The 11467-nt window shown below is 32.0% G+C and overlaps 1 protein-coding gene across 1 annotated transcript; it reads left to right on the top strand.

Moving 5' to 3' along the window:
- Window positions 1-4501: 4501 nt before the first annotated feature.
- LOC128174008 (neurocan core protein-like) lies at window positions 4502-11255 on the top strand. Its single transcript, XM_052839657.1, has 6 exons — window positions 4502-4810; window positions 5721-5820; window positions 9243-9419; window positions 10029-10096; window positions 10180-10267; window positions 11004-11255. The coding sequence occupies exons 1-6, from the start codon at window positions 4502-4504 to the stop codon at window positions 11240-11242; spliced, it is 981 nt and encodes a 326-aa protein (XP_052695617.1). The 3' UTR covers window positions 11243-11255.
- Window positions 11256-11467: the final 212 nt, after the last annotated feature.

Genomic DNA, 11467 nt, shown 5'->3' with positions numbered 1-11467 from the left:
TTATGTAAACCATCGGGAATTATCATCATGGATTTTTCATCGGAAATTAATAACGGGCACTAGTATGTGAAGTCAATACCATCGGAAATTAAAATTCCGAAATGACAACTGATCTTGGACAGGCGCGGATCAAAATTTTAAAAACGTTAAACGAACGTGGTAAATGTACATACTGTGTATAGCATATCGATTGAAAATATTAATCAACATACATGTAAAGAAAATGGATTGATAAGGCGTGTGAAATGCCTATATCAGGACAGATGAAATATTGAAAAACGAAAGTAGTAGCCTAACAGATCTGATAAGTATTTTTAAAAAAATCATAGCAATATATATTTAAACATAACATCGATTTGTAACCCTAATTAAGACATGTTCAATACTTGAAATATGTTGATTTACATGTAAACTGGCTTATAGGTATTTACAAATACTCCAGACATTGACATCTTTTAGAACTTTGGTGTCTTTTCTTTCATAGAGTGGGCCTGTGCTACATATTTTCGTCAATGTCTACTGAAAATAAAACCGATTTAAATCAGCTAAAACAGGGAGAGCCTACCCACCGTACATTGAAGCTATCATTTTGTATCCCAACAATTGAACGTTTTAGAAAAATAATACAAGTCCGTACATTGGTGGCCAATATCGCATTTATGATTTCAAGAATTTTTTGTGACTGAAATGGCTCAGTGTTTAGACACTAGGCATTAGCTAACCTCATATAAAAATATGCCTTTTGAGTTGTGGGTTCCATACAGTGGCGTCGGAAGAAAATTGAAGGTGGGGGCTAGACTTATTATTTGAAATCTTGACTATACTCTGTCCCGAGTTTTTGCTTCCACTACTTTTTGCTTGATATTTCGATAATCATAAATACCTTTGTGCTCAAACTACGTTCATCCACTAATATGAAAAATGTCCAGATTATCTACTTTGAAACACCCTCTACCGCTTCAGATTTCAATACACAATCTATGGGGATTTTGCATTGCATCAGCCATTAAAAAGCCCGGATGATAACGTTGAAAAATTGCGGTATCCCGAGTACTTGCGAATAGAGAGAAGATGTAAACATTTCCCATTATAAATGGGAAGTTTTCGTTCCTGTGAACTGGTATGAGTGAAAAATGACAATTGTTCATTGAAGATATCTTGGATAAATTCTCTTTTATTGATTTCAACTGTATTTCTTTCACAGATATGTGGTTTTGTTTTTTTTATTAAAAATCCTCAAAAAGGGATGGAAGCAATAACTTAGGACAGACTATAGCTAAGAGAAAAAAAAGGATCACGGTTATAGGCAACTTAGCGTTAACAGGTTATGTAATTTTGTTCTGCAATGATCGCTACCTTCATAACCCGCATCAATCATCAAAGAAAGCATTTCATTGTTTATAGTTACATTTTTCTTTTAACTAATTAATTAAAGCAATATGAGCTGTATCTTTTTTAGAATTTTATTTTGCTGAAAAAAACATGCTAATATGCTAAATCTGCATGTGACTTAACTTATATTAAAATAAAGTTTTGAAATAAATCATTCATTTTTGTCAGAAGAAAAATTTCTCTTCTAAGGACAAATATAGCAATTCAATTTTGTACAGGACGACAATAATTCAATTTTGCTTCAATTAAGGCTTCTTAACGGCTTTTCTAACAAAAACTAAGACTAACAAAGATTAAACACCATGATATTTTTTTCATTAATGTAGAAAATGATATTTTCGAAAAAAAAATCGGCATGAAAATTGCAGCTAATATTGCTTTAATTGAATTTTAAAAGTAAGTAAAATTCACTAAATTATACTGTTAATGTACATGTTGTACATCATTACGTTAGCTAAAAGAAACTGCCAAGTCGTCTTCTATGGGAATTTGAAACTGATATCATCATGATTATTTCGTTCGTGATTTTTCGTTATTAGCTGTAGATTTCGACCAATCGATAAACGGGGCGTGCAGATTTCAGTCTGGCTGTTTCTATAGAGCTATGAAATAACTCTTAGTTAATTTAGTTTCCTAATTTAAGAAATAGAGGGAATCATACTCGGTAGATGTAAATAAAGAATTAGGTGCTATGTTTGATTTAAGATGAAAAGACTGGCATCCAGACATCTGTTATATAAAGAAACGGGATGGGAACCATTATCGAAACGTAGGGAAAATCATCGTCTTATTCAACTTCACAAAATGTTTCACAATATGGCTCCTAATTACTTATCTTCTATCATCCAATCACAAAAAAACTCAAGGACATAACTACAACACAAGAACAATGCACCCACTGCGAGAAATCAATACAAGAACTAAGCTTTATTTTAATTCATTCTTCCCAGCTACAATAAGACAATGGAATGCTTTACCCCAAAATGTGCAATCAAATCCTTCATTACACTGCTTTAAGACATACTTACATACCAGTAGGATTAAAATCCCAAATTATTTTTATTTAGGTACCAGAATAGGCCAAACTCTTCACTCCAAACTAAGACTAGAGTGTAGTGGTCGTAATCTTCATTTGTTTCAAAGAAAATTAATCAACTCGCCTCTCTGTACTTGCGGCGAAGTTGAAAGTACTGACCATTTTTTACTACACTGTAATACATATTCCAGAGTTAGGATCAATACAATCCTGACACTTCCATATTTTCTTAATGTTGAATTATTGTTATATGGTAACGCTAATTTTTCTGAAAGTGAAAACAACAATATTTTTTACCTTGTCCAGAAATTTCTTGTTGAAAGTAAAAGGTTCTGAGTTCACCTGTTGTTTTATTATAACTACTGTAGTACATTAAATACCATAGTTGTATGTACCTGTATGTTCACAGATATATAACGCTTATTTAGAGCTACTAAGCAAAATTATGGTTCATTATTAATACATGTTTAAGTAACCTTAGTCTATTAGTATAGACATTATCTATTGGTTTGATACAATTGTGAAAACAACAATATTTTTTACCTTGTCCAGAAACTTCTTGTTGAAAGTAAAAGGTTCTGAGTTCACCTCTTGTTTTACTATAACTACGTATTACATTAAATACCATATTTGTATGTACCTGTAATAGGTTCGGAGTTCACCTGTTGTTGTACTATAACTACTGTATTGCATTAAATACCATATTTGTATGCACCTGTATGTTCACAGATATAAAATGCTTATTTAGAGCTACTAGCAACATTATGGTTCAATATTAATACATGTTTAAGTAACCTTAGTCTATTAGTATAGACATTATCTATTGGTTTGATACAATTGTCCCAATACTCAATTCCAGCTATTCTTTTTTCCCCATTCATTTTCTTTTTTCTTTCTCCTACATTTTTCCAAATCAATGTTTATGTGCAATGTTATAGTAATTGAAAATTTTACCCACCTCTCATTTGTAAAATGACGAGAGCGAGATTAACATACATGTAAGCCTTTTGCCTTGTTTCTCAATCTTCTGTGTACTGTTATTATAATATGTATGATGAAATTCACTAAATAAATATTGTTTAAACTAAGATGAAAAGGAGATAAAAAAAAACCGCCAATCTTATTCTGGATGCAGATTTACACATTTAGTAATAACATTTGAAACACGATTTTTGTAGGCATAGTTTGTATGAAAGGCAATTTATCAAATGCAGTTTTAAAACTTTAAATTGATATAAAAGTCTGAATGACTAATGTCTCTTTTCTCCATAAGCGCATTCAGTAAGATGCGCTGTACAAAAAAGGCTTACAATAAAAGGATTAACACATTTTTTGTGCTAAAACATATAATTTGTGAAAGGAACATGTCGCCTTTGAATTATATAAAAATGACTCAATAAAATGAGTTATGTATCGATTTGTCTGACATCACACCATCTTATTAATTCATTACCATATAGTTGTAGGGAAACAGTTTAGCAGTCAAGCAAAAGAAGTAGATGTAGATGTAGCGTAGAGGTAATGCAATCATTTTTTTACAACGTAGATATGATTGACATACTGTGAAGGATATCGTATCTATTACAATCCACTCAAATTCTTGCATATCCTACTTTTAGTGTCTCTTTTGTTACGATCGTAATTTATCTAGTACGCACAACAAAGCCAACCCTATCCTTCTTTTTTCTTCTTCTTCTTCTTTTTTTTTTTTTTGATAATGTTGGAAACTATATACATGTTACAAACCCTGTTTGAAGCGGCAAAAACACATATTCCATTGTCTTCATATTCATAGTTCTTAATTGAAAGAACTGCATCCCTATCATACAACGGACGGGCTAATGGCATGTCACTTACTTATTCCCTTTATGCTAACATTGGCTAATTATGTATTCATAAGAACTAACTTTGTACGAGATAATTTCAATACATACCCGGCAATAAGATATATTACTTTACTCCAGAATCTCCCAAACGTTTGAAGTGGTTTTATGGGGTTTTTTTTTCTTTGTAATGAGCACAATTGTTAAATTGAATATATTCTTTGACATATAATGAAAAGCATACAGTACAATGTGGGTTCTTGGTAACTGTAGACCTTTGTTGCCTCTCTTTAATCTTTTTGTGCACTGTTCTAGCAGTCTACACCCGGGCTTTTCACAACTTCAATATGGACAACGACTGGACGGAAGCGTGAGTAATTCGTTCCCAGAATTCAGTTTGATTGACTGTGTTACTGAATGTTTAGTAACACCAAGATGTGTTTCAGTCAATTACTGCACCGGAGCAAAGTTCTGTGAAATCAACTATCAGAGGAAATCAGAGACAAAGTACGTGATGAGCGCTGGGTGGGTTTACAGCGAAAAGGATCACTGGCCAACAGTAAGATGCTGTATACAGAGTTATTTTCGCCCCATGTTATTTTCGCCCTTCTACACTTGCAAATGCTTTCGTCCAGTCTTGAATTCGCCTTGATACAGTTGTTTTAAAAGAGATATAATATCAGACATTGGAATTCGTTCCATCATTAATTCGTTCGCTGACAACGGGGGCAATAGGGTCGAAAATAAAAAGGGGGCGAATATTTTCCTGTATACAGCATACGTTTTACCTTGAAGAGTGTTATAATAAGGATTAGATATCTAGTTTCTTTGGGTTTTTACGAATAAAACTATGATGATCACTCCGTTCTCGTAATTTGTATAAACATGGAAAGAGCTATGGGTTTAGCTTCTGTTAATATTTTTTTACCGCTTTACGAGCTAAGTTTTTATTTCTAACCTACATGTAGGTATTTTAATTTTTTTTTTTACCATAAAGTTTAAATAATATGTCATTTATTCTAAGATTAATTGTTATACTGATTTCCTAGAGAGTCGTCTCAAATTAAGTTATAATTTTTTACTGTTTGACCCGAAGGACAGTTGTTAAAAAGTACAATAGATTTACTGTATTTATTTGTATTTCTGCCTTACACCGGGGTATTTTTTTTTTCAAATAGTATATAAAAACTTACTGCAAAAATAACTGTTTGGTAACATTGAAAAAAAACCGCGTAAATTGTTAACCTCTTGGTTCGATTAAGAGATTATATGAAAGTTATGTTTTATTCTGTGCAAAACCTCTCTTAATAATATTATAAAAATTGGTCATGTTTCGGTAAATAAATGTATTGGTGTAGAAAAGTAAAATTAATTTATCAAAACTGAAAAAAAAACCCAGACGGCTTATTTGGTTCTGTTGATTATCTTTTGATAACATCCTTAAAACAATTTTGTTCTGGTTTTTGTAGGACCTCGCTGGAGCCTGTGAAAATCCGAGCTGTAACATGAACGAGACTTGCAAGCATATGAAATACCCCGAAGACAAACTCTATGAATGTGTTCTTTCAGGTATATCAATTCCCCCCCCCCCCCCCTTTTTTTTGTTTTTCAGATCATTTCGGTTTTTTTAAAAAGATTTAAGTGAATATTTGTAGTCAATAATCAATATGAATAAACATGAAGTATGAAAACCTATTTGTTATGAGGTAATAATTTATTAAAGGTAGATAAAGGAGGAAAAAAATAAGGTTTTTTTTTAAAGTTCAAAGCCGTTAATAGAAATAACATTAAGGTAAGGTTTGCGGCTTGCATTTTTTAGAGGTTGTAACAAAGTTACATACCATTTTGTTCACTATACTAAAGTCTTTTTTCTTATGAAATTCAAATGAATTTTGCCCGTCCCGTTTTATAAGTACAAAAGGTCAAAGTTCATGAATTCCAATTTTCATTTTGATAAAATGTAAACAATTTCGTGAAAATATGTGCATTTTATATGTGACTATTATGGGGGTTATTTATGCTTAAAATGTTCGAAAATAATATCACTATTAAAATCATGATTCACTTTTATTAATTTCTGATGAACTATCTAAAAATAGAATAAACTGCAACAAAAGTCTTAATTTTAGACTACTATTATGTAAACGAAAACATCTTATTTGAAACCTTTCCAAGTCCACCGATTTCAGGAAAAAGGTATCTTAGAATATGTGTAATCTGATGTTTCTAAAACACTATTCAAAACCATATGATGCGGATTTCGTTTTCGTGGAAATTGATAAAATGCTTGTATCCTCTTATTTTTTTCATTGAAACTAAAAAACCCCGCGAAATAAAAAAAAACATGAAATCAATTATGACGTCATATAAATGTTGACGTCATAACTGAAATAAAGGGTAGTTGGTGTTACGTCACAATGAAAATGTGTGAGTTATCTCCCTGTAACCGCAAACCTTACCTTAACGAGGCCGGGTCTAATTTTTTCTGCCCTAGATTTTTAAATGAAATTTTTGACAAGAATTTCTACTGATATAATTATTATTTTAAGATAAAAAAATAAGACATTTACCACACCGTTTGTTTAAGGGGCCATCTCAAAGTTTGTTAATTTTTAACATAGGACCCTATGTGATTTTGCTTGAAATGTACCAATTTTGCACATTTTTTAAACTTCTGCCCTAGGGATTTCTTTTTCTGTTCTACATATTAAAGTTATTGCTAAAAGGCATCAAATGGTCAAATAAAAAAACCCTTTTACCTCCTGGTTTGTTCCAGGGGTCTTATCAAAGTTATTTTTTGTATACCCAATTTCCCAGTTTGTCAGATAATGACTATTTTTTATTCGACAAAGACGGAAATGGTGATCTTTATTGTATTATTAAAACATTCAGACATATTTAAGTAATAAATAAATATTTAACATCACATATTTAGGGTCATTAAATATAAAATACATGGTTAATGTCTTGAAATAAATGAATTAAGCGATATTTAGGCGGGTTAAGAAAACGTGACAGAGGGCTAGGCTTGCTGAACCCTCTTCACGTTTTCGACCCGAGCCTAAATATAGCTTATACTTCGAGACATTTATGTTTATTCCACAATATAATATCAATTTTACGCATCAAACGAGCTATTTTTAACAAATTTCGCTGAATATCTGCAGTTGAAACAATCACGCCATGGCGTCAACAAAGCAAAAAAGATGACGTCACAATAGAAATGAAACGCTGCGCGAAAGCGTGCGTACTCGTTCTGTACTCGGCCTCGTTAACTGACATTTCCAGGTTAATGATGATAATTATTTCAAATTAAATGAGGAATTGGTTTTTCGGTCATTTCAACCGTTGCAAAAAATCACTTTGTTCTCATAAGTAAGTTTCATTGAGCAAAACGAAAAATAATAATAATCCACCTAATCAAATCCCAACCATTTGTTGTCTTATATTTTTGTGAACTTAACACCAAAAGATTTAGATTTTTAACGTTATAAACAGTAAATAATTAACACTGTATTCTGATTTTTTTATGTTATATCTTAAAAGAATGAACTAGCGATAGGAAACACACGTATATCAAAATTATTTCGGAAATTTTTTTGAAAGTAAATGTGCGCTCATAACTCTTTTTAAGTAAAGTAATAAAAAATTTGTTGAATTTTAGTTTTAATTACATGGCCCCTTTTGCCTTTGTTTAAAACATTTTTTAAAAAAATGGGTGTAATGTTTTGCTATTTCTTTTTTAGCTCATCTGAACCGAAGGTTCAAGTGAGCTTCTATGATCACCTGTTGTCCATTCTCCGTCCGTCCGTCCGTCTGTCCGTCTGTAGACTTTAAACATTTTTGACTTTTTCTCCAAATCAATTTAACCAAACTTAATACAAAGTATCCTTATGAAAAAGGGATTCTAAATTGGTAAAATAAAGGGTGTAACCCTTTTTAAAAGGGAGATAAATGCGAAACAGTGAATATAGGGTCTGTGTCCTTAAAAATCTTCTTCTTAAGAACTACTGCAACACAAATGCCAACATTTACACCAAAGCTTGTTTATTTAGTGAAGATTCTAAATTGTAAAAATTATGATTATCGAAACAAAACTGGGGCCCCGGGCGGAGTTCAAAGTTTAACATAGAAATACGTAACAATAAATAATGATACAATAAATTGTAAAATTTGTGACCCTCGGGCCAAAACTAGGGCCCCAGGCGGGGTTCAAAGTTTAACATAGAAATACGTAGGGAAAATGTTTGAAAATCTTTTTCTCAAAAACCACTGCACCAGAAATGCCAATATTTCCATCAAAGCCTGTTTCTATGGTGAAGATTCTAAATTGTAAAATTCGTGACCCTCGGACAAAAACTGGGGCCCCAGGCGGGGTTCAAAGTGTAATAGAGAAATACGTAGGAAAAATGTTTAAAAATCTTCTTGAGAACCACTGCACCAGAAATTCCAATATTAACCCAATAAAGCTATTATATATAATGAAAATATCGTGACCAACGGACAAAAATAGGATCCGATGTGGGGTTCAAAGTTTAAAATTTATAGAAAAAAATCTTTTAAAATTTTTTTGTCAAGAACTACAAATCTTAAATTTGCAAGATTACTATGCAAACATCCTTGAATAATGCAGATTCTAAGTCAATAAAGTTGTGACCACCGGACTAATACTGGGGCCCCAAGAAGGTTCAAAGTTAACATAGAAATATATATTATGGAAAATGTTATAACATTTTCTTTTCGAGAACTACAAAGCTACAGTTTGTAAGATTACTATGTAAGCATCCTAAGATAATATAGATTCAAAATTGTTAAAGCCAATCATAATCCGCGGACCAATACTGGGGCCCAAGACAGGGGTTCCAAGTTAAAAATAGAAATAGCATATGCTACGAGATAGAATGTTACAAGGAACTGTTGTCCAGGTGAGCGATGTGGCCCATGGGCCTCTTGTTATAATTACAATAAATAAAACTGAACAAAATCAACAGACTGCGGAATACCCAAAGGAATAGGGATAAACATCGATAGCGCAAAACGTGAGGACGCCATTGGTATACACAGAAGGATGCACGCCTCGTGTTCTGACGGATACTTCCAGTTTGGTTCCGGACGTCTGATCTGTCAGTCAAACGGCGAATGGAAATACAACATTCATTGTGAAGAGGGTAAATAGTTAATGGTTTAGTCTTATATAACACGCAGTATTTGCATATTTGAAACAAACAATGCAGTTATGTTTTTCTCAATATCACATGTAGTAATTAATGTTTTTGGTAAAAAGCAACGACCCGAACTGCACAAAGCATATACATAAAACTTGATGGTTTTTAAACATACATTTATTTTTGGTTTTATGGGATTTGTTCACGTAAAAAGAATGATATATGTCTTAAATATTTCTAAAAAAAATTATTGATTCAAATCATTCAGAAGTAAAATGCGATACGTATTATATAGTGTTACAATCCTTAAAGATTACAGTGGACGGGGCAGTTCAATAAGGATGAGATAGGATTGGGATATGATTAATGGTTAGGATAAAATGGATATGATCATGGACGTAGAATGCATGGCACCTGATTTTGTATACAGGATAGAAAAGAATTTAAAGTCGTAAACTTTATGAATAGCAGCACTGCGTTTTATAGTCTTGTTGCGCAAACTATAGATAAGTATAGAGAAGGACAAATAAAGTAAGCAAGAAACGAACAGTTCTTTTTAAAAACTTAACCTATGGAAATCAATTTTTGTTCTCTCTTTTTTTTTGTTTAAAGGCTGGGTTCAGTACGGGAATCATGTTTATCGCCTATTCACAGAACAAAAGACTTGGGACAATGCAAAGGTTGGCAAAATCAAGAGTGTATTGATGAGAAAAAAAAAGCACATTGCATTTGAATGTTTAAAAAAAAATGTACATTTTTTTAGGCTTACTGTAAGGCAAAAGATGCTTATTTAGCAGAGATCGAATCTTTAGATGAAAATAATTGGATCAAGCAGTTTCTTTATAGGATGGGTAAGACAGCATATTCCTTTGACATTGAAACGTAAATTTATTTCTTGAGGACTAACTTATTAACATAGTAATAAATGATTTAAAAAAACCCCACATTTTACTGAAATAGAAACTACGTAAAACGGATACATTTTGGTACCAAAATAGGTTTCTAAAAATATATTTATACAGTATAATACGACTATAAAACCCGGGAAATATTGAAATATTGGTGATTTCTTACAAAATTAAAAAAAGAGGAAAACTATTTTGTTTTTATCAATAAGAAGCAATCAACCTAAGATATATTGGATTTTTTTTCTTTTTAGGCTTCCCAATTGCAAATTTTTTTTTTAAAAAACATGAATAATCATTGAAAAAAGTAGAAAAACCGAATAAAAACAGTCTTCTAGCTATCAATAAACATATAATCATCAACACCAAACTAAGGGTGTTAGGAATTCTGTAATGATAAACAACAAACTATATGTGTTAGTTCGTATTAACCTTTCTTGTAGAGGAAGGTTTAGTACTCTATTACTATAAAAGTTATAAACACCACAATCTTAATGTGTGGGTACTTAAATACAGAAAGAAAAGTGTCACTTTGTATCTTGATATAAACAAAGAGTTTTAGTACTTGTTACGTTATAAAGTCCAAATTAAGTGTATCATTGCTGTCCTTGTATTATTTTCTACAACAAACTACGTGTTATTTCTTTTTTATTAATACCGATGTTTTCTACCTTTGTTGTAGAAAGGTGTCAAACGATCTTGTACAGCTGTGGAGTGTGGATTGGAGGCACCGACCAGAACACAGAATCAGAATTCATCTGGAGTAGGAGTGGAAATAAAATCACCTTCACACATTGGTCATTCGGAAATCCCAATAACCTCATTAACGAAGATTGTATTGAGATGTATAGCTCTAATGGGGAATGGAATGATAAGACATGTAGTTCCACAATATCTTTTATTTGTGAAAAAAACTTATAATGTTACGTACATATAGAGGACATAGACTATTGATCAAGCTGCTCCGTTTTTAAGAAGGCTGGATGACCAACACATTTTCCAATCAAATCCTACTTAAAGTTTTAGATATGATGCTAAATGCTATACAAAAAATACTACATGAAAAAAAAACAACTTTATCACAACTCATATCACTAGACACTTGCTCCAGGGCCGATGACCAGAGGACCGATATTGGTCAATGAT

Source organism: Crassostrea angulata, chromosome 2 (genome assembly GCF_025612915.1).
Source record: "Crassostrea angulata isolate pt1a10 chromosome 2, ASM2561291v2, whole genome shotgun sequence".
In the NCBI taxonomy this organism is placed as follows: domain Eukaryota; kingdom Metazoa; phylum Mollusca; class Bivalvia; order Ostreida; family Ostreidae; genus Magallana; species Magallana angulata.
The sequence above is the reverse complement of the archived record's forward strand: the minus strand, read 5'-3'. Positions and strand labels throughout refer to the sequence as shown.

Coding starts and splice junctions, on each gene's coding strand:
- LOC128174008 (XM_052839657.1), top strand. CDS start 4,502: ATGTGGGTTCTTGGTAACTGTAGACCTTTGTTGCCTCTCTTTAATCTT. Junction 4,811..5,720: donor AAAAGGATCACTGGCCAACA/GTAAGATGCTGT, acceptor TGGTTTTTGTAG/GACCTCGCTGGAGCCTGTGA. Junction 10,268..11,003: donor GCAGTTTCTTTATAGGATGG/GTAAGACAGCAT, acceptor CCTTTGTTGTAG/AAAGGTGTCAAACGATCTTG.